The sequence below is a fragment of the Anopheles gambiae genome, chromosome 2 (genome assembly GCF_943734735.2).
Source record: "Anopheles gambiae chromosome 2, idAnoGambNW_F1_1, whole genome shotgun sequence".
NCBI classification, from domain to species: domain Eukaryota; kingdom Metazoa; phylum Arthropoda; class Insecta; order Diptera; family Culicidae; genus Anopheles; species Anopheles gambiae.
In genome coordinates, this window is record NC_064601.1 from 56790313 (window position 1) to 56814790 (window position 24478).

Sequence of the window (24478 nt, forward strand, 5' to 3'; positions counted from 1 at the left end):
AAATGATTGAAGTTGGTTATTATGGCCGTGGTACTGTCGTTGTATGGCCCGATAGCTAGGCAGGTACTTTCTAGTTTTTCGGGTGCTTCAATTGCTGGAGAAACGATTTTACAAATTTATTTGGATGATCATTGGTTACTACTTTTGCCTGCAGTTTTTTCCTTGTTCGGTATTGATTCTACAGTGGCGATCACGTAAAGTCGGACACCTCATATTTCACCTATTATCAGATTTTGCGGCACCCTGGACAGTTTCTTAGACCACTTATAGGAAAACTTTTTTCACGCATCGTTGAGGACACTCTTCAGCTATATTTGTGCAAAAAAAAAAAACAAAAGTATTGTTGGAAAAACAAAGTATACCATATCATATACGACGTGTATAAAAAGCAGCTAGCCTCTGTTATGTAGTAGTTGTGAATAATAACCTGTAGAGACACATTCTAAATTCATTAAGTATATTAAGTAGAAATCTCAGAAAATCATGCATGAATGTAAAAAAAATATGTAAAATGTATGCGACCCATTGCAAGATAGATAGTTTTCATTCTTAAACAACATGATATCGTAACGTGCCAATATTGACCAATACGATTCTGAAATCGTTTAATATAATTTCACACGCATTAGGTTCAAAGTTTCGTTGAAAATGATCCAGCCGTTTCGGAGGACGCTGGCAATACAGGTGGTCTCGGCACAATTTTTCGATCGAAAAAATTCGATAGGCGCTCACGTAAAACTGACAGTCGGCCTCAGCACAATTTTTCGATCGAAAAAATTCGATCGATCCGGCTGTCATTTTGGTGTCATTCGACACTCCCCAGTCAGACAAATCGGACTTAATTTACCTCTATCTTACCGCTAAATTACCGGTAATTTAAGAGTAATTTAATGGTAAATTAGCAGTCGTTAATTTACCCATTCGAGCAGTTTTGACAGATCCTATTCCTTCCTCTATTTTATTTTTATTTTTTTCGGCCAAATTGTTAATAAATAACACGAAATGTCTTATATTACAGTTTAATGGTTATATTCAATCGTTGTGCTTAACTTATACAAACGATTACAATGTATTTTTTTAGCAAACTCGACTTGAACAGCCGCTTCACCCGGAGAAGCTGGTGCACAAATAGCATTAGTAAACGCAATTTCTCGGCTGTTTTTTTACATTTTACAGTTTCAAACACACCGCCGACGTCTTCTTCCACAAAAAGATCATTAAAACAATACTCTTTTTGTTCTAATTTATATCTTTTCACTGACAACAAACGACAACACTTCGTACCGCTAAATTGCTCTTAAATTACTGTTATGACAGACACAAAACTGCTCGAATGGGTAAATTAACAGAAGGCTGTCTGACTGGGTCATTTCACCGTCAAGGTGTTCATTTTACTGATCTTTTTGAAAACTGGTATACCATGACACTCACGAGCAAAATGAACTATGCTACAAAAATTCGATAGTTCCGTTTTGTATGGCGAAAAATCCGCAACGCATTGAGCTGCGCAAGTTATCGAATACATGCGTCCCCCGAGTTACGACCCCCTCGATTTACAACGATTCGCAGATACGACGATTTTGATTTTGACAGTTAAAAGTTGTCATTGACAAGAAATTGATGTATTTTTTTTGAATATCTGGGCTGATAACCGTTATACACACATTTCCAAAGATTCCACAACTACCCTATCTTGAATATCTATATTGTGTACGAGTTTTAAAATATAATTATTACATTATCGAACATTATTTTAAATAAAATACACGATATCATAAATTCCAACTCTTAAACTTCGGTTATAAACTTTATATTCATAGATATACGACATACGCCTTTTTCGACTTACGCCTTGCTTTGGGACATTTTTTCGGTCCCAAATACAGTTGTATCTCGGGGGACACCTGTATCAGAACCAACACATTTACTAACTTGCTTTTACACAACGTTTTTCAAATACATCATCCTTGATTTATGGCATTTTTCTGATATTCGATAAATTCCGCAGCTCAATGCGTCGCGGATTTTTCCCCATACAAAGTGGAACGATCGAATTTTTGTAGAATAGTTCATTTTGCTCGTGAGTGTCATGGTATACCAGTTTTCAAAAAGACCAGTAAAATGAACACCTTGGCGGCGAAATGAGTGTCAAATGACACCAAAATGACAGCCGGATCTATCAAATTTTTTCGATCGAAAAATTGTGCTGAGGCCGTATAGCAGGATCGATTGAATTTTTTCGATCGAAAAATTGTGCTAAGGCCGTATATAACAGGTGGGCTTATGGCCGCGGGGCCATGGGATTTCTAAACGCTCATTTTCTAAAGCACTTATGAGTGCTTTTGAGAAACCCACGTTTTCAAAGTTTGTCGAATCGGCACAAAATCGGTTCGAGAATCTTTGAGAATCGTGACGATGAAGTGATCGGTTTTTCGGTAATCACTTTGGAAAATGTATTCGATGTTTATAATTGAAAAAGTTTAATAAAATATGCGATCAAAAATTTGTTTTTTATTTAAAGCGCCAAATAAAGCCTGAGTGGCTATATCAATTTCTCAGAGTGACAAAAATTTACGAAGGCCACGAGCTCGCGTCTGAGAATAAGTTTTGAGTGCTTGAGAATGTTTTCTCTCTTGCAAACGAATTGAAAACGGAGGATTTTTGGATCTCTAACAAATTCAACTGTTTTTTCGTAAAAAGTGTGGTACAGATTAATGACAACATCTGCAATGAAACTGAACCTGTTGTGTTTATTTGCATGCAGTATACCACGCATATTTTTCGTTTTCGTAAAATCTCACTTATCAAACTAAAAAAATATGTTTTAACTTGACTAAATCTACAAGCATTGAAAACGTGTCTGCCAAAACTGTTCAAGATGTATTCGATGTGATAGGTGAGAAACTTTTTTTTTTGTTGGTTAATCAATCATTGGAAGAGGGAATCTTTCCTAAATCTTGGAAGGAATCATTAATCGTTCCGATTCCTAAAGTGAGTGGCACAATTACAGCGGAAGAGTTTCGTTCTATTAATATGCTCCATGTTTTAGAGAAAATTTTAGAAATAGTAGTCCAAGAACAGTTGATTCATTACCTTGATACTCATGAGCTCTAGGTTCGGGAGCAATTAGGCTATAGGGAAGGTCACTCTTGTGAAACAGCGTTAAACCTGGTGCTCGCAGTTAAGCGAGATGTGGGGAATACTGGAAAGCAGTGGACTAAGATCAAAAACGTTATCTTTGGACTACTGGCTCTACGAAAAGGAAACCCATGGAGCAATTGATTACGCCGGAAGCTTTATAACGTTTTCCGCTTTTATTTGACGTTACAAGGTTGATGTAAATCCGGAAATTCCTTTGTTGTCATGTTGTTGCTTTTAAACGCATCTGTGATCTCACCACTTGCTCGATATAAATTTGAATTAGCATTACTAAACCAGTTTATTTTATATCTTACGATACTTCGTCTTTCTCAATCCTGTGTTGGGGTATGAGGTGGGACCTATCATCATCATCATCACCATCACCAATAGATTGACCAAAGTGAGTGTATATATCAGGTGGGCTTATGGTGTTCTTCCTCACCAATACATCGACACACAATTTGACAGTTTGTTCCATAACAAAATCTAGTATGCCTTGAAGGTTAAACAGTATCTCACAGAAATGGTATGTGGTTTGACTCAGGTGCATCACGAAGAATGATGCCAAAAAAACTTAGGGGAAGTTCAGTGTTGGTTCAACACTGTAGGTAAGGTCGACACCTCGCCGTTTTAGTATTTATAAAACTTTCTGAAAAAAATGGTACACCTTGTTTATATTAACTGTTTCGAATATTTTAGTCACATTTTCGAATATTTGGGAGCTTTATGGTCTCAAACAACTCCACGATTCTGGAATGACCGCTTCAACTCGTCATTGTTAAAGTTTGGGTTCCGTAGATCAAACCGGGACTACTGCCTATACGTTTCAACTGAGACTTGTCTGCAATTTATTTGTTGCTTAATATCGACGATCTTCTGATTGTTGGAAGAAATATTCAAACGATCGAGAAGCTGAAGCGCCAGTTCACAGATGAATTTGAAATGACCGACTGTGGACAAACGAAGTTCTTCTTGGGAATGCGAGTAGAGTACAGCCGCAATCGTGGCGAATTGAAGCTTTCACAGGATGCAGCTGCTAACAACATTTGGATAAAATGGAATTTTGGAATGTTATCCAGCGAAGACCACGATGGAGAAAGGACTTCAGTTGAGTCGAAATGGAAATTATACTTTGCAGTCATATATACTCGAGAGTCGCTAGGCAGTTTGATGTATCCAATGCTATGTGTGTGACCTGAGTTGCGGCCCACGAGGTCTTTTGGTTTGGCCCGTGACCGCTTGAGAGAAAAATTATTTGTAGAAGCATTTCTGCTTCTATTTTCAACTCCGCAGGTTTCTATATGAATTGTTAGACCATGCATCGTCATAAAACCTTGTCGGTTTTTTATCTACCATCTCTCTATTCTCTCTATGCATGTATGCATAAAAAAATAATTGCACAAAAAAGGTTGAAGTCATAGAAAGAAAATCAAACATAGTTATTTTCATGAAACTGAGCTATAAATTCTGCACAATTTTATTGAAATGCGGAAAAATATTCCGATGATTAAATTTACAAGGTTTCCCACGATTTATTAGTCAACAACCATGATTTTTTGGTGCGTTCCCACGATTTTTTGGTGCGTTCCCACGATTTTTTGATCGTATCCCATAGATCTTTGGATTGATTTCATAATTTATTGGTCTCGTCCGATTGGATATTAATATAAATGAACCAAAAAATTCTAAAAAACGGCCAAAAAATGGTGGGAACGCACCAAAAAAATATGGGACCCAACCAAAAATTGATGGGAACCAACCAATAAATCGTGGGGAACCCTGTATTAGCAAAAAATATTTGATGAACAATTCGTAACAGAAACAACTCACGATGTAGTTTCAACCTCATTCAAAATTGTGAATGTCTTACTCATATCTATGTAGTTTAGGGACATTATTTTTTTTTTAGTTAAGCCATCAATTAAGGCACTTGGCGTCCAATTAAGCAATTTCTATAAGAAAAAGACTTGTGCAAAGTAGCAAAATCACTCACCCAACAGGAATTAAAAAACGCAATTCTCACGCTTTTTTTAAATGTGAAAATGAAGATCTGAATTGAACTGAACGACCTGTTGTAATCTATGGACTTTAGACAGCATCAAAAGTAGGAATTCGCTATTTTATTTCTAGCTCAAAAATATTGATAATCAAAATGACACCAATATCAACTTTACAAAATTTACTGCTCCGTATTGGAACTAACGCGTTAGTCATGGCCAGTTTGTGCACATTATTTGTGCGTACTGAACCTTGTTAGTTGCCATAAAACTCTGCAAATATTGGATATATCAGAGGCCTATAACCAATTGAAAATAATCTACTACAGCTATTTTTTTACCTTTTTTGCGTCAAAGATTTTACTTTTACGTTACGTCAGGTTAAGTAACTATCATCTCAAAATGAAATGAAAAGATCTGCTAACGATATGATTTTTGTATCAAATAATATCATGTATAAATTAGATTGCATGCCGTGCTACTATTTTCAGTGGCTTGGTCCGCGGGGTCAAATGAGTTTGACATCGCTGCCTTAAAGGAACCGCTACAATGGGATTTTACTATAAAACAAATCTGTCTTTTGAAGATATTTACGTTTCAATGCCTGTCATGTTCAATCGACAAAATCACGACATTATGAGACCAAACGATGAACTGATAATACTTGGCGATTTGAACCAAAATCAAATTGAATGGAATAGTAGTGGGTTTGCCCAAATCGCTATAGGTGATAATCATATAATTGATATCATTGATATGTACCTGTTCAAGCAAATCAACAATGTGAAAAATCAAACTGGACAAATATTAGATCTTGTATTAGCTGATGACAATTTATAAAATCGTATGACCGTTGATAGTTTTTAAAGTTTTTAATCCTTTAAAACGTTCTGAAGACGCTTATTAAACTGTCTGTTAAAACTAAAATTGGAGCCACATAGTTGAAACATGTCTTTTCAAGATGCTTAACAGTCTATAAAGCATCAAGATTAACTGATCTTGTTAAATATAAGACCATCACTCCTCAAGGTAGCGTGTTAAGTCCACTCCTATTTGTGTTATTTGTAAATGACTGTATTAGTATTCTTCCATCTGATGGTTATCTTCTCTACGCAGATGATATTAAGTTTTTCTTACCTATCTCCATTATTAATGATGCTTCCACTCTTCAAGATCATCTTAATAAATTCTCATCATGGTGTACCGCAAGAGGGCTAGAACTCTGTATTGATAAATGAAGTGTTATCACTTTTGGTCACCCTTGTAACAGGATTGCAGCCGCCTACACACTCGGCGATATTCCTATTCAACAAGTGCATGTAGTGAAAGATCTTGGCGTATGGATGGATGAATCATTAACATTTAAAGTTCATATCAATACTACTATTAGAAAGGCTAGACAAGCTCTCGGTATAGTGTCACGTTTATTCCGTGATTTTGATGATCCGGGGTGTTTAAAGGTTTTGTACTGTTACTGGGTGTGATCGATTTTAGAGTACACTTGCATAATATGGGCCCCAACGGGTAGCAAAGACAAGGAGAGAATTGAGAAAGTACAAAACGATTCACTCGTATCGCACTCAACAAGGCATTTAGGGCATCATCAAATACAACAGTTCCTGACAATGAAACACGATGTCAGTTGTTGCAATGAGAAAAGCTGAATGTGCGCTTCATTCCGGCGAAGACAATGTTTATCGCTAATATTCTGTACAATATGATCGAATCTCCTTATTTGCTGAACTGTCTCAATTTTTATGTTCCGTCACGTCGTCTGCGGATACGCCCTCCCCTGTAGCTCTTGATCCGTCGCACTTGTTATGGACAGAATGACCCACTTTTAAGAACGATCAGTAATTTCAATGAAGCACCTGTTCGATTTCAATATTTCTTCTGTTCAGTTCCGTAGATGTCTTCACACCCTAAATCAATAGTTGACATTGTGTTCGTTATTATTGTGTATAATTGTCATTTCAGTGTTTTTTCCGTATTAATAACAGAATGACCCACTTTTAAGAGCAATCAGCAATTTCAATGAAGCACCTGTTCGATTTCAATATTTCCTCTGTTAAGTTAAGTAGATGTCTTCACACCGTAAATCAATAGTTGTCATTGTGTTCGTTATTCTTGTGTATAATTGTCATTTCAGTATTAACCGTTTTAATGGGCGGTCTATGCATCAGGCAAGGATAGATTAAAATAATTTAGATTTAGGATTTAAAAACAAATTGTTCAGTCTAATTTGAGCGGACAATTGAATATAAAGAAACAAATAATCAAACAAATAAATATATGGGGGCAGACAAAACACGCACCCTCGGCTTAGCACGGATTTTATTAGATTACGTCTTGGATGAAGGGACGTCTTGGAACAAACTATACAGGCTGTGCCTGAGATTAAAGCTTGCCAGGCTCCGGTGGGCTGGCCATGTTGTACGCATGGAAACGGACGACCTAGTCCTTAAAGTCTTTTTTAGGCCGTCCATAAGGACAGAGGAGGTGTGGTAGGTTCAAATTGAGGTAGCAAGATGGCGAGGAGGAGTTCGCCATTAAGGCTGCGATAACGGACTGGCAGACGAAGGCGCGAGACCGTGAGCGATTTCGGACACTCCTGAGACAGGCCAAGACCGCAAAGCACCAGATAACGCTAACGAGTGAAAAAGAACATGATGTTCCCATTAAAATAAACTCCCAAATAGCCAGCTCGTACTTTATAGCTGATTTGGGGCTGTTTAACGAAAAGTTGGTCCGATGTCGTACTTTGTGGCTGATTAAGAGATGAAACGGTACTTGGTGGAATCAGAAAGCTTTTTAACAAGCACCCGGTACTCTTTGGAACTTAGCGGCTGATTAGCACTATGTGTAGGGTTCATGATGGAACTTGAAGGCTTGTTAAGTATGTTGGAAGTCATGCCGAAGAACCCTGTTCCTATAAACCCTGTTCCTCTGAACGGTGTTTCCACGCCATAATATGGCTAAGACATTGAACTGTGTTTTTTAGCTGTCATCGAGCCGCGCTGACAGCTTCCGTGTGTGGATAAAAGAGAAGTGAATAAAACGTGGATTTGCGCAGCAGAACAAATTGGTTTGTCCTCTTTTGTTTTACTCAGCGAATGATTGACATTGACTGCGTTCAACAGGTTATGGGCCCAGCAAGTTGACTCAAAACAAGAGTATTACATTCAGCTGAAAGATTCGGCCGAGAAGAGCCGGATAGTGATTTCTTTTCACATTGTAAAATCAGTGCTGCTACGACGTGAAAAATGAGTGAGACAAAATTCACAATTGATAAGCTAAATGGGAGCAACTGGCAAACATGGAGTATTCGGATAGAAATGCTTCTGAGTCGAGAAAATTTGTGGGATGTTGTAGAATCACCCATTCCCCCAGAAATCGAGCGCACCCCGTTTTGGAAGACAACAGACCGAAAAGCAAAGGCCACAATAATATTACTAATCGACGATAGCCAATTACCACTGGTGAAGAATTCCGTGTTTGCACACGACGTTTATGATAAATTGAAAACATACCACCAGAAAACGACACGATCTGTTCGAGTATCTCTTTTGAAGAAATTATGTGCGACAAACCTGGCAACACAAGGTAACGTGGAAGATCACCTGCGCATTTTCGACGATTTATTCGACCGCCTCGAAGCTGCAGGTACAGCATTAGATAAAGATACAAAAGTGTGCATGTTATTGCGCAGTTTACCAGCTTCGTATGATGGTTTAGTTACAGCGTTAGATAGTCGTTCAGACGAAGACATATCTCTTGAAGGAGTAAAATCTAAACTTATCGATGAATATAATCGTCAAATGGAAAGACGAGAAGGTGAATCTTCTAAAACTGAAAAGGCTATGCGATCTGCTGAGGGTAAGCCATTCAATAATCAATTAGGTGGTAGGGTACGCACATGCCATTTCTGCAAGAAACCAGGCCATTTCAAGCAGAATTGTAGGAAATTTTTGGCTATCAAGAAAAATGAAGAGCAATCTACTAGTGCCGGTAATAATTCCGGAAGAGCAAAAGCAGCACAAAGCGACTCGCGAACAATAGCGTTCACGGTGGGCAGAATAGAAAAGTCGCATAGCTGGGTCATCGACAGTGGCGCTAGTGCGCATATGACCAATAATCGATCATTTTTTACATCATTAGATGAATACGAAGGTGGATTCATCACCATGGCCGACGGTAACAAATCACAAATTCGTGGCGAAGGAAAAGGCATTATACAGGGCATTGATGGTTCCGGCAAAATAATGCAAATCGAAATGAATGATGTTAGATTCGTACCCGGGCTCTCGACTAATCTTCTTTCTGTTGGGAAATTAGCACAAAAGAACCTGGAAGTGACATTCAATGAAAAGGGATGTCAAATTGTGAGTGCCGGTGGTGCAGTGGTCGCTACAGGATCTATAAACGGTGGGTTATATTTTCTAGACGAGGTAGAAACCTCGATGACTGCATTACTGGTAAAACACAAAGCAGATTGTCAACATCAATGGCATAGACGGCTTGGGCATCGTGACTGGTCAGCGATTGAGAGAATGTATAGAGAAGATCTAGGAACCGGAATAAGGGTGAGTGATTGTGGTTTAAGAATAACATGTGAATGTTGCATGAAAGGTAAATCATGTAGATCTCCCTTTCCAACCGTCTCTGACAGAAAATCAAACAAAATTCTTGATTTAGTGCACACTGACGTATGGGGGCCATCGAAAACTGAAACACCCAGCGGTAACCGTTACATGATGCACATTACTGATGATTTCAGTAGATATACAGTTACATACTTAATGAAAAACAAATCTGATGCAGTAGAAAATATTAAAGAATATGTACGATGGGTAGAAAACAATTTTGGACGTAAGCCTCGGGTTATTCGTTCAGACGGTGGTGGAGAATTTAATAATACAGAGCTACGTAAATTTTATAAAGAAGAGGGTATAAAGCCACAGTACACCACACCATATTCACCTCAGTCCAATGGTGTGGCTGAACGTAAAAATAGAACTATCACTGAAATGGCTACCTGTATGTTGCTGGATGCAAACATAGACAAGCGTTTCTGGGGAGAAGCCGTTCAAACAGCTACCTATCTTATAAATCGGCTTCCGTCGAGAACTGTTCCTAAAACACCTTATGAATTGTGGTGGGGTCGAAAGCCAGATTTGAGCCATATTCGCCTTTTTGGAAGTCAAGCGTATGTACATATACCCGATGTAAAACGAAGCAAGCTCGATCATAAAGCCCGAAAACTAACGTTCGTTGGATATTCCTTAGAACATAAAGGATATCGTTTTGTTGATTTAGAAACTGATGAAATCACCATAAGCCGAGATGTTCGTTTTATTGAAGATAAAGAAGAAACTTCGGAAGAAGTTAATATTGAATCATTCTTGGAGGAGCCATCAGAAACCAGTAATGATCAAACGGTTAAGGATGATTCTAATGATGAATTCACGGATGCTGAAACTGATATTCAAACAACTAAAGAACAGTTACCACCAGAAAAGAGAAAAGTAAAACTACCTAAACATTTAAACGATTATATCCTTGATTTAGCCATGGGAGTAGCAGCTTGCGCGAAAGAAGAACCAGTTAATTACCGCGAAGCAATGAAAGAACCAAATTGGAAAAATGCGATGGAAGAAGAAATTAACTCTCACAAACAAAACAATACTTGGGAACTCGTACCATTTCCAAAGGGTAAAACGGTAATAGGTTCGAAATGGGTTTTCAAAATCAAAAGGAATCAAGATGATGAAATAGTTAAACATAAAGCCAGACTGGTCGCGCAAGGCTTTAAACAACAATATGGACTGGATTATGAAGAAGTGTATGCACCCGTTACCCGTCACACTACCTTACGAACTTTTCTCGTAATTGCTTGGAAGCAAAAGCTAACAGTACGTCATTATGATGTCAAAACAGCATACCTTAATGGAATATTAGAAGATGAAGTATATATGCATCAACCACCTGGGTTTGAAGCTCAAGGACAGGAGGAGCTAGTGTGTCGATTGAAACGTAGTATATATGGACTACATCAATCAGCTCGTTGTTGGCATAAGACGCTAAATGAAGTACTTACAAATTTAGGTTTCAAATCCTCTTTCGCAGATCAATGTTTATTTGTCAAGTCGATTCATGGTGGTCAACATATCTTCTTATTAGTCTATGTGGACGACATACTGATCGCAGCAGCAGACGAAGTAAAGGCCAAGAAGATATACGATCATTTAAGCAAGAAATTTGAAATTAATTGCTTGGGCGAAATACGTCACTTTTTAGGTATGGAAGTGATATGTACCGATGGAATATATGGAATTCGGCTTAAACAGTTTATAGAAAAATTACTAACGGATCACGGAATGCAAGAAGCTAAAGTTGCTAGATCACCAATGGACCCTGGATACCTGAAACAAAGTGCCAATGCAGAGAATTTCGAAGATGCTACAATGTATCGAAGTCTAGTGGGTGGATTGCTATATCTGTCCGTTATGACCAGACCAGATATTGCGGCGACAGTAGCTATACTGGGCAGAAAGTTTTCATCGCCATCGCAACAAGATTGGATAGCTGCCAAACGCATACTTCGTTATCTAAAAGGAACAAAAGAGTATTTCTTGCATCTTGGTGGATTCAAAAACCAAGGCCTGATCGGATATTCCGATGCCGATTGGGCAGGCGATTCAGAAAGTAGACGTTCAACATCTGGATTTGTATTCACGTTTGAAGGTGGTACAATATCATGGTATAGCCGTCGTCAATCGTGTGTGACATTATCAACTATGGAAGCTGAATATGTTTCACTTTCGGAAGCATGCCAAGAAGCAATGTGGCTAAGGCAGCTGATTAAAGATTTTGGAGAAGATCAATTGAACGCGACTACAATCAAAGAAGATAACCAAGGTTGTATCGCCTTTGTTAAAACAGACAGAATAAGTCGGAAATCGAAGCACATCGATACCCGAGAGCGGTTTATAAGAGAACTTTGTGAGAAGAAGGAAATTGTTTTGGAATATTGCCCTACGACTGTCATGGTTGCAGATATAATGACTAAACCATTAGGTCCGCAGAAACATGACATGTTTCGTAAGATGCTGAAGTTGGAATAACTGAGGAGAGAAATTCTTCGACATGAGGAGGAGTGTTGGAAGTCATGCCGAAGAACCCTGTTCCTATAAACCCTGTTCCTCTGAACGGTGTTTCCACGCCATAATATGGCTAAGACATTGAACTGTGTTTTTTAGCTGTCATCGAGCCGCGCTGACAGCTTCCGTGTGTGGATAAAAGAGAAGTGAATAAAACGTGGATTTGCGCAGCAGAACAAATTGGTTTGTCCTCTTTTGTTTTACTCAGCGAATGATTGACATTGACTGCGTTCAACAAAGTAAGGATACTGAACTTGGTGGAACTTTATAGCTTTTTAATGCATGACATCGGTTCAAGGTGGCTCTTGTCAAAGTGTCAAAGACGGACGCCGGCAATAATCTCATTGCTGCTGCACAAGTTAGATTCGTTAATTGAAGAATGAATATTGAGTGTAGTGATTGTGAATTATCAGTAGATTGTGTAAAATTTTGTGTAATTCATCAATACAAAAGATTTAAAAATATACATATGTTATTAAACGAAACAAATCTTGTTGTTTATTTCATCGATGACGCTTGCTTGAAAATAAAACACAAAGAAAAATAATCCCTGGCATCGTGGCATAAGGAAGCTGCTTAGGCGCTGTTTGAAAGACCCACATAGAACTTTGATGCTGTTTTTCTACTGCAAAAGGCGAATTAGAGCAGCGATCTTTAGCGTGCCAAAATGAGCTGCTTAAGCAATTCTGGCTATTTGGGCTTAATCCATCAAAAGGGACATTAATTCGAAGAATTCGTACATTCATATATATATATATATATATATATATATATATATATATATATATATATATATATATATATATATATATATATATATATATATATATATATATATATATATATATATATATATATATATATATATATATATATATATATATATATATATATATATATATATATATATATATATATATATATATATATATATATATATATATATATATATATATATATATATATATTGTTCCTGGGTGTAGTATGTTTTTTTTAAATTTTGTCACGATATTTCATTGTTTTGTTTTGAGCAAATATATTCTTATTCAATATATTCTTGGTAACGATACAATAGTAAGGACGATCGTGCTGTCTTGGAACCATGCAGTCGGGTACGTGATCGCGTAGCTCGTAATGCCAAAAATAAGAAAAAGATGAAAATGAAATATATTGACTTTCTTAGAACAAACATTGCATGAGTCTTTAAAAAGTCTATGAAATTTCTGTTTCAAAATCCCATAATCCCATTTTTCCCATTTTTGATTTGTTTTGGTGGCGAAATCCACAAGAATATGATATGAAAACAAACCCAGTGATTTGTGAAGAAATCCTTAGAAAATTTTATAACTCTTTCTCGTTTTATCCATTAGCCATTTGCAATAAAACTCGTTCTTTTTGTCTTCTACTGTTTTGATATTGACATACACACATTTAGATGTTGTGTTTTAAATGTTATTAGATTTTTTTTTGTCCGCCCATGTTTGTTTTAACGTGGTTACTTTTGCCAGGAATTCTAAAACATTGCGTAAACATTGGCCATTGTTTATTACGACCGGTTGTCTGCTTTACTATTAATGTTTAAGCTAATATGCAAACACGGCTAGACCAACTGGTACACTTGTGGACCGAACTGGTACACAAGTGAACCAAATAAAACGAACCATAGTAAGAGAGTATCGACTAAAAATAACAAGATATCAAATTGGATGCTACGAGTGTGTAGATTACTTCGCGCTAAGTATTACGGTGCGATCTGCCGGAAGTGTCAGCAAAGTTTCCCGGTGTCGTATTTTTACCGCTTCGCATTAGTTTAATTGGTGCGTACAAATAGATCAGAAACAAAATGTATGGTAATGTGGGATATTGTAGGCATAATATGTAGTTTAATCAATTTCATTTCATTTGCCAATTTGTTGTTAATCCTTACAGCAAAACATTGTAATATAAATAAATAAATGTATCCTAGTAATAATAATAAAAATAACAATATTAAAAAAAATAAAAATACATCGTTTTACAAGTCACTTTCTAATGTAAACATTAACTGGCATCACGAAAGAAATAGTTAAAAATTTACAGTCGTTAAAAATTGATCGAATTTGACATCGCAAACGTATTAAGTTCATTTGTTAATTTAAACGACTGATCCTATGCCGTCGTTAAATTAACGATCGTCAAGAGCGTGTGCGATACAAATTAACATTCATTTAATTATACTGCTCGATTTTTTCCCCTGTGACTGCTTATATGCGATATCGTGCAGTCGTTAACTGTTTTGACGATTGTTTATTTTAACAGGAATAAACAACAAATGAACTCGGTTAAACCAAAATGAACATTAACTGACTGTTAAAATGTGTTCATTTATTCGCGATATCGGCTATTATTTTTACAAAAGTTTACATTCGAAAGTGACTTGAAAACCCCTGTAACATCGTCGTACTCGTAAAAATAATTGTTAGGTTTTTTATTGTTCGTTTATGTTTTCAAATGCTACAAAAATATTATTATTGAAATAGATAATAATATAAGCAAATATAAGAGTATATCAATAAAACAAAAATATTTCATTTCGATGAAAATTTTTTAGAGGAAAAAAATACATATGTATGTATCGAGTATCGCAAAACAGCTAGACACCAAACTGCGTGTTGATGCGAAAGTCGCTTTCAAAACTTTTTTATAAAACCACTTAACCAAAAAAATATTTTTTCTTCAAAATTCCGTATGCGATTTCCACCATTGCGAAAGTCGCAAAGTACAGACAATGTTTGTGATACATACGGGAAATTTCACATCAAGTTCGACCATTATGATTGGTCCGTGAATACATATAACGATAATTAAATTTGAAACAATACGACGGAATGAAATTTCATACTAAAAGGTGTTCAGTAATTAACGAATGCGAATAGTTTTTTACCATCTTTTAAAATCAGGCAAATCCTTTTGCGGGCCGGATTGAATGTTGCGACGGGCCGCATTTGGCCCACAGGACGGACTTTGCTGACCGCTTAGAACAGCGGTAAGAACCGGTAAGAATTCCCCCCATGTGGGAAATTTTGATCAAAATTTCGCTAAATACCTCGGTTTGTCATGCACTCCCACCGCTCATGAACTTGTGAGGTTGCTCATGCTAGTTGTTATGAGAGGATACAATGTATAGATAAACCCAATAATCACGATTTAAAACGAATGAAACCAATAATTCTCTCGGACTCTCAAAAGGTAACAAACAAAGATTCTTGCTCTCCATGAATTCGGAGGATAGCATAAATGCATAAAAGATTCAAACCCTCCAATTAGGAAAACGATTACAGAATCGAATATTTTTTAGCAAACTTCGTATCGAGGCTAATAAGTTAAAAACTCTCAAATGATTTAAATCACAGTTAGTTGGTTGCTAGTCGGCTTTAGAGAAGGGGAGTGAATTCTGTCTTGATTTATCTTTCTGAAGGGTTATTTAACACACTGACTAATATTTAGTAAGAACACATCACATTCTATTTGAATTGGGAGATAGTTGCATCTAATTGCTTTCATAACGTGATGAAGTGATAAAGTGATGAATATCGGAATACTTATATGAATAACGAATCACACGACGATACGAATTTGTTTATAATTTCCCAATACGGTCGGAGTAATTTTATGGAAGAGTGAGTGAACTCTTCACGTTAACGAGTGGTTATTCACATTACTAGTAGATACCTTCTTTAAGTGTTTCACTTTGATTATAAAAAAAAATAGATTTTCGAACGACACGGGTAGAAGCTTACACTGAAATATTATTTTAAAACGCAGTATGAATAGAGCGATTTGGACACGGAAAATGTTCAGCGAGTGATCAAAAACCAAAATAATTGTTAACGCACGGTTATGTCGCGATGACTTTGGTTTTCAGAGGAGTATCCTCTGAAGCAGGTAAGCGCTAGCGAAGTAAAATACGAAGCCAAGCAACCAAACATACGCACATTCTCAACGCGACCTGTGAAATGCAACACATCTGCCAGCTACCCCGCAGCTCAATAATATCGACTGAATGTGAGTGAGAGGAAAAGCGGGAAAACCAGAGAAAATAGCTAAAAACTTCACACAGCTCTCAGCGTTTGACATTTGTGTGTTGTTGAGCAGCTCTCAAGACCGAACAAATTCCCACAGCACTAACAACAGCTACCGGCTGGCAAAACTGTTTTACTTTTTTTGTCCGTCAGTGGGCAACCATTAACAGATAGTAAATGAATTATCGCTCGGAAGAACTCATCACCATCCGAGCATCACTGTACATTAGCACTGGCCACACTGTCAGTGTCCTGTTTTGAAACACGATTTAATTTCATTGATTTTTGAAAGACATAATTTAAGCACGCAAACTTATAGCAACAGGGAAATGGTCGCATTATGCGGTATAATTTTCTTTGAGCTAACACATTGACAACACTGATCTTCTTCATTATTAAACACAATATTACACTGCACTACACTACAATGTATATTCAATTGCAGTTGGTTTACAGCTATCGTACAGTTGAACGAGACTGTGCCACTTAAAAGGTACCTTGAACAATCATTCCCGATGAGGATGAAAAATGCTATGAATTTATATACTCGACAATATACAAACTAAGCAAAACCTGTATAATGTTCAGGTTGAACGCAAACGCAAATGTCACGATCCGGGTCAGAACTTTGCAGACTGCGGAATTCGATTGTCTTATTTCCGGAAGCACGAGGCGATGAAATGCTGACAGTGTTCGGGAATCCTCAGCCACCCACGAGCAGCGAGTAGCCAGGCATCACATGCCGAGCGAAACCCGAATGGAGACGGATTCGCCTGTGTCGCAACACATAGCATGGGAATGGTTTCGGAATAGAAGGTACGGTAACGAAACTTAAGTGTTTTCGTACTGACGACCCTAGCGTAGCCACTCCGGTAGTCGTCATCGTAAGAGAGGAAAGTGTTGGATTTTTCATTTCTAAAAGGAGTATGGAGCAAACGTGTGCGAAAGGAAGTTAAAAAATAGTTACAAATGAATGGGAATAAAACAACCCAGCTTTAATAAGAATTTTGCTTAAGCGGAGATCGGAATTATACATCCAAATTCAATTTTAAAGATAGATTAAAATATTTTTTAAAAACGTCCTATTTTCCAAGCATTTTATGCATGGCGATTGGTGTTACGAATGCATACTCTTTTGTCATAATATTAAAATTAACACAGAAAGACAATTTTGATAATGTTTTCAGAGAACCGCAATGAAGCGTATTTTTGGACAAATTGTGTAGGTATGTTTGTTTGCGTGGCAACAAAAACGTGCGTAAGAAACATCACAAACTGTTGAGAGCATCGTAAAATGTCTGGATTTAAAAACACATACCGTCATACAAAACAGCTGACTGGTGGCTTTCTAAAGTTCAGCAAGTACCCCGAAGAAACCCATTCGTACGGAACAACGTCGACATTGGCAGACAACTACGCATGCGCCTATCATTCTATTTTGTCGCGTAACAATCTGTTTGGCGATACATTTTCGCCAATCAGTGTTTCTTAAACCAGAATAAATTTTACCCAGGTGAAAATATGAACCATCGTATAAACAGCCATGAACACATTTTAACACATTATTAATTTTCATAGAACCTTTACTTACTTGTTTATCCGGCTGTAAGGTACGACCGTAGAATCCAATATCGATCTCTAGACAAGATAAATAGAAAAGAAAAGATAGTGTGTGTGTGAGAGAGAGAGAGGAGGAAAGGGCAGAAGCAAAAAGGAAGTCAAACAAAACGGAAGCAAATAAACTATATTTTTTATGCAATCTTTTTAAAGGTCCTTGTAATAAAGGTTTGACCAAATGAATATCCTTCCGAATCGTAACGCTTCTCAACACCGGCGCTACAACCGCTTTGCGGTCTTGGCCTGCCTCAGTAGTGTCTGAAACTGCTCACGGTCTCTGGCCTTCGTCTGCCAGTCCGTTATCGCGGCCTTAATACCGGACGCCTCCACGCCATCTTGCTACCTCAATGTTGGCCTACCACGCCACCTCGTTTTTGTGTACGGCCTAAAAAGACTTTACGGGCTGGGTCGTGCGTTTCCATGCGTACAACATGGCCAGCCCAACCGAGAGTGGTGAGCTTGGTACGCTGTACGACAGTGAAGTCGCCGTACGTCTCGTATAGCTCGTCATTATAGCGGCTCCTCGATTGTCCTTCCATACATACGAGGCCAAGTATCCTTCTGAGCATCTTTCTCACGAACGCGGCTAAGAGGGTTTCGTCAGAGTTGGACAGTGTCCATGTCTCAGAGGCGTATGTGAGTACCGGTACTATATAAGTACTATATAGTCCCAGCTTCGCCCGTCGCGAATGGTTCTTTGAGGTGAACTGATTTTTCAGGCTTTACAAAGACCGGTTGTCCTCCAACATCCTTGCGCGCAACTCATCTTCCATGCTATTGACCTTTGACCCAAGATAGGTGAATTCTGGGACGACTTCAAAAGTGCTTTCACCTATCTGCATGTCACGCCCACGTAGGTTTGGATTTGATATTGGTAGCGCCGTTGCCACCATCAGTTTGGTATTTGGCTCGTTTATCTTCAATGCGAGGTTCTCGGCCGCCTGCTCGATCCCTTGGTAGGCTTCTGATACATAGGAGAGCCGCAGACCAATGATGTCTATATCATCAGCGTATGTCAGGGTGTGGGTTGACTTATAGAAGATGGTTCCCGTAGTCTCCACCCTCGAGTCGCGGATGGCCCTCTCTAGCGCCAGGTTGAATAGGAGACAGGCAAGCCCGTCTCCCTGGCGCAGACCCTTGGTGGTAGCAAAAAGTCCTGAGAGTTTTCCATCCACCCTCACCTGGCAAGTGACATTGGTCATAGTCATTCTAACTAGCCTTATCAGTTTGGCCGGGATTCCAAATGAGCTCATAGCGTCGTACAGTTTTACCCTGGCTATGCTATCATATGCGGCTTTGAAATCAATGAAGAGATGGTATGTGTTGTATCTGTATTCAGCCATGGTGAAGATCTGATCAGTGGTTGATTTTCAGTTTCGGAATCCTCTTTGATAGTTTCCGACTGTCTCTTCGATGTTCGGGACAAGACAATCCTGAAGGATCAGGGAGAATATTTTATAAGCGGTATTCAACACCGTAATACCCCTGTAGTTGTTGCAGTCCAACCTGTCTCCCTTCTTGTATATGGGGTAGATGATGCCGAGATTCCAATCACAAGGCATCGATTCACTATCCCACACCTAAGTAACAATTTGATGAATCTCGTTTTCTTGTCGTGCACCTCCATTCTTGACCAGTTCAGCTGCAATTCCGTCGGTTCCGGGTGCCTTGTTATTTTAGCCGACGGATAGCCTTTCGTGTTTCTTCTATGCTAGGTGGCAGTAGCATGACACTATCTGCTAGTAGCACTTCTTTCTAGCTGTTTGTTAAACTGGTCGTTGAGTAGTTCATCAAAGTACTGAGCCCACCGCAAAAGGACCTCTGGCTGCTTAATAACCAGATATCTATCCTTGTTGCGACAGCAGGTTACCTTAGGTGTAACGTTGTTTCTATGACCTGCTATCGCTTGGTAAAACTTTCGTGTTGATACGCATCTCTGGTTTACTCTAGTTCCCGCATGTTTTGCTCTTCCCGTGCATGTTTCTTGGAGCAGTGAAATCGTTTCTCTTCGCGTCTGAGCCATGAGTATTCCTCTGCGCATACCCGCGTTCTATGCCGTTGTTGCATTGCTCGGTATGCATTAGGTTTATGCATTTATTTTTAATTTATATATTTTGTATATATTAAATATTTTTTATGCATTTATTTTATACGGTTGGAGTATATTTCTTGCACAGTTTATTATTTATGTTTTTAGTGCGATCCATCTCTTGCTCGTAGTTTCATATCTGTTTTCTGGTAGTAGAGACTCGTCTAAAGCGGCTTTGAATTCCGGTTGGACAGTAATGTTCCTTAGAGAGTCCGGGTTGAGACGTGGGTACATGTTTCCTCCGCCCCCATTAGCGTGGGGGCGGGCGATTCTACAACGTATCGCTAAGCCAACCAATTAGTTATCGGAATCGGAATTGGGTTCTCGACATGTTCTGGAACTTTTATCGTGATATAAATATGTATATTTACAAACATTGGAACAACTCAAAAATGATTGTTTCGGAATTTTATTTTATTTTTCACTGACCACAGCTCCACTATTTATACTGCCACATGAATGCAAATATTTGCTAATTTTGTTAAGAATTTTGTGCATTTTCGTGCTGTCGATATTCAGTATACGTTATAAATCCATCATGATCTTTGTCCATCATATCCATTATTGGATCAACCAAGGATTGTAGTGTAGCGTCGTCGTATGGTTGTGCATCATTGTGATTTTCGGGCGCTCCTTCTGAAGGCATTTCGCCGATGTGTTCATCTTTATTGTCTGCAATCAGTAAATCAGTCATTTAAGATATTCAAATCTTCGTGCATATATTTGTGCATTACGTAGGGCACAGATTCGGTAATTTATGTATTCTATAATTGAACTGAAATAAAATTCCCAATTGGTTAGGATGCATACTTTTATTAGTACAGTAAAATAAAAACACCATGAAAGGGAGTTACCGAAGAAAAAAAAAACATTAAAACAAAAAAACAGGCTATGGTTGGAATGAAAGAAACAGTTCATGCATATTTAACGCCGGCTTGAGGACAGTACATACTCCGGCCAGTCAACAACACCATCATTGTTACGATCCATATTTTTCATTACTGCGTCTACAATTCCTGACAGTTGCTCATCGGTGTACGCAACCGGTTCGTGATCATGTTCGCCTTCGCCGTTGTCTTTCTCTGAACGAGGAAACAGTGTTGTTAGAACTTGGAAGTCTCTCGCTATACAAGTTGTGATGATCTTTTTAGAGGACGACCACATAGGCGTAAGCACACAATGGTCCACAACCATTCGCAACAACTATGAACATATCTATTTATGTTAACAATTGCTTCTAGTTACTATTTATCTTGACGTTAAATTTTATCGTCCTTCAGGAAAATCATCGCGTCTATTTTCTTCTACACCCGACATTCGATATTCAGTGTAATCTATGAAACCGTCAGTATTCACATCCATCATCCGCAGTACCGAATCGACGATATCTTCCAACTGTTCGTCTGTATACTCTGGCCTAGGCGCTTGTTCTTCATGGTGTCCTGTTTTATCCTCAGCTGTAATTGCGGATAATGTAATGCCCAGCTAACCGAAACAATAAAGACCTTCATAACAATACAAATGCACATACTCGGACAAAAAAATGACGAATGGTTTCGGACACACTAATGATCGACACAGAATGATTGATATATTCTTGTTGTGGTTTTTCTTCAACCCTTCCATTTGATTTTTGATACCTTGTCACTTTGCAACAAATAATCTTAAGCGAAACAAACATGTACATTTACAACAACATATAAGCACACAACATTCGTTTTTAATGCAAATAAAAGTAAACGTTTTTGTGCGATCGTTGTGCGTTTGCATTATATCGCAGCCATTACGTTTTAGTGTCTCGTATTAATCCTTTTCTTTTTTTGTAGAATGAAAGTGCGTTCAGTATATTTTTTACAGTCTTTGCATTAATGTATGAAACAAGAAATAAAACTCCGAGCTACGCCACTAATTCTTAGCCTTGTCTTTTATACTAAGCGCTGCCAATTTTGAAAGGATTAATATTCGAAATATTGTAATACTAGAACAAACTTTGACGGAATGTCCTCTCGGAGTTAATACTGCCCTGTGTTTTATCAGTATGGATCAAGGATGTTTGAACTATTCGGCCCAGGAATGATTTGTTTCTTTATCAGATCAAACGAAATGTTTCTAACATTAGATTTTTTTTTTGCCCCGTAGGCCACCCTGCTTTTGAATACAAGGAGGATTTATGCTTTTAAAAGCTCAGTTATTATTTTGCCAGTCTATCGCGGACGTCACTAAGCCAGTGATTTGAGCTGAGTTGCACTGAAAAAAAACTAAGGGTGTGGTTGCTGTTGTTGCTGGTCTTGTTGCTGCTGTGCTGCTTTGTGCTGAGCTCGAACAAACTCCGGATAGTCGATGAAACCATCTTGATTATGGTCGTCTGAGTTAAGAATGGGATCTATCAGCGCGGAGAGTTCATCGTTTGAGAAAATTTTTTCTTCGTGCTGCGGATGCCCACTGTTTTCTTGTGCCTTGCCTTGCTCTACATCATTTGGCACGAAGAGTAGAAGAGGAATGATAGGAGAATAGATGGTGTTGTTTAAAAAAAATACAACCAGTGTAACAATTGTGCGACCAATTCGTGCAAAGATTTATGTTTTTGTTTAACTGTTTTGCGTTTTGTTTCTGAACTACATGATTGTCTATGTTGTGTTAGTAAAAAAAAGTAAAAAGGGCCCATTGGCAAGTTAAAAAACAGCGAGAAAGGCACACACTAGCACCGTTGCTTATATTTGCCTAACATACACATTGTAAAAGGGATGTCAGCCAGCACCAAAAGTAAATCATTATAATACAATGCATTAGACCCCGAAAAACGAGATTAATTTGTTCCAGTCACTCAATTGTTATACAATATTCTTATAAAAAAAAGTCATTTCACATAACATTGGTATGAGCAGCAGAATAATTGGTTCCACGGCCAAAACAATGCTAAAATAGCACACTTCAATACGACGTTTTTTCAACTGGCAGTCCCAACTAATCAACCGAGATTCTAGAGATAAAAACTCACGGCTTTATAAGCGTGTAGCATATTTAAAATATAACCATCTCATTGTGAAAAACTGTGTTTGTTAAAAGGGGTATTTGTGGAGCATTTTTGTGAAAAACCTCCTAAATAGAAGTACTCGTTATGAAGGGTCCACCGCATACCTTTTGGAGGGCCGGTGATCGTCTAATAGAGACATGTCGACTTCTTAAAAGCCATTCGAAACAACATCCCTCCTCAATACTAAGCTAATCCGCTAGGAGAATTATAATTAGTTAAGGTGCATTTGGCTCCGTAGATCTTTCACCAAAGAAGAAAAATAGACATGCATTTGAATTTGAATCGATTGAAACTGACAGCTTAACTTAATGAATGCGTACATAGAAAACTCAAAGCAATGATAAAATTGAATAGCCAAATACCGTGTGCATATTTTGCTAAAACATGATATTGATGGTAAATGAATAGCAGATAAATTGCGCACAAGCATAATCATAGCTTTAAAATGGTATGTCATAACAGTTGCTTACCGTGCCAATGAATGAGTGATTTTATGAGTTCACAACCATCCAACTTGTTGTTATTGTCCGAATCGTGCATTTTGAAGTAATGAAATTGTAGTTCTTGTTCGCTCATTTTGCTCGTATCGATTGGTACTTCCATATGTTCAGCAATGTGCCTGGAAGTGAACGCAGAGCTATATTTGTAGAGCATCAATTAACATAGCTTTCGGTTGAATATCATACTGTTTCTCCTGTTGTAAATTTCCAGTATGCAGCACTTGCTGTTGCCCATGTTCGCCATGGGGCTGCTGATGTTGCTGCTGTTGTTGAAATTGCTGTTGTTGATACTGGGGTTGCTGCTGTTGTTGGGGCGGCTGTTGGTGATATTGCGGCTGCTGATGTTGGGGAGCTTGTTGCTGATACTGCGGAGGGGGCGGCTGATATTGTTGTTGTTGTTGCTGGGAATTGTTGCCAATCGATTCGATTATATAGCTAAGTAGGAAATGAGTTAAAACACACTTGTTAACTTACATAATGGTTTGGATTAACTCCTGGTGCTACACGTTGACAAATAGCCAACGATGCAAGCTGCATCAATATGGCCAAGGTTATCAACACGCTATGCTTCATTATTGTTCCAACACGTCACGAAGCGGCACTTTCTACAGGTCCAGCACTTTGACAAACTTTCACTTTTATTCAACAGACGACGTTAGCGCATACGATAGAAACCGATTACGTAGGTAAGAACAATGAACAATGAAAGCTTTATCCAGTGAGAAGCGATGCGGTCTTACCAACGCTATGCGTGGAAGGTTAAAGGTCTGTTTCTAAGATCGCACGCATATACATTTTTGTCCACTGGATTGGAAAACACCACGTATTAACCGAACATTGACAACAAGAAGATTGTTTACGGGCTTGTTTGACAGCAAG

General features: G+C 38.1%; 1 protein-coding gene across 7 annotated transcripts; it reads right to left on the minus strand.

Annotated features, from left to right (window-relative positions):
* Positions 1–274: 274 nt before the first annotated feature.
* On the minus strand, positions 275–24478 carry LOC1275900 (multiple coagulation factor deficiency protein 2 homolog). 7 transcript variants are annotated; one of them, XM_061650368.1, is made up of 5 exons: positions 24074–24478; positions 23786–24000; positions 23570–23718; positions 17951–17997; positions 275–316 (listed from the first exon to the last, which is right to left on the minus strand). In XM_061650368.1, exons 1-5 carry the CDS (start codon positions 24170–24172, stop codon positions 305–307), a joined length of 522 nt encoding a protein of 173 aa, XP_061506352.1. In that variant the 5' UTR covers positions 24173–24478; the 3' UTR covers positions 275–304. The 7 variants fall into 7 exon arrangements, with proteins under 7 accessions (XP_061506352.1, XP_061506353.1, XP_061506348.1 ...); XM_061650369.1 differs by lacking the exon at positions 275–316 and having other exon boundaries at positions 17951–17995; XM_061650364.1 differs by lacking the exons at positions 275–316; positions 17951–17997 and adding an exon at positions 20459–20737.

Bases quoted from the DNA above. Each gene is read 5' to 3' on its own strand.
- LOC1275900 (XM_315186.6), bottom strand. From the start codon at position 24,172: ATGAAGCATAGCGTGTTGATAACCTTGGCCATATTGATGCAGCTTGCA. The intron at 24,001-24,073 runs GTAAGTTAACAA...AACAATTCCCAG, and splicing joins GAGTTAATCCAAACCATTAT to CAACAACAACAACAATATCA. The intron at 23,719-23,785 runs GTATGATATTCA...GTTCACTTCCAG, and splicing joins AATTTACAACAGGAGAAACA to GCACATTGCTGAACATATGG.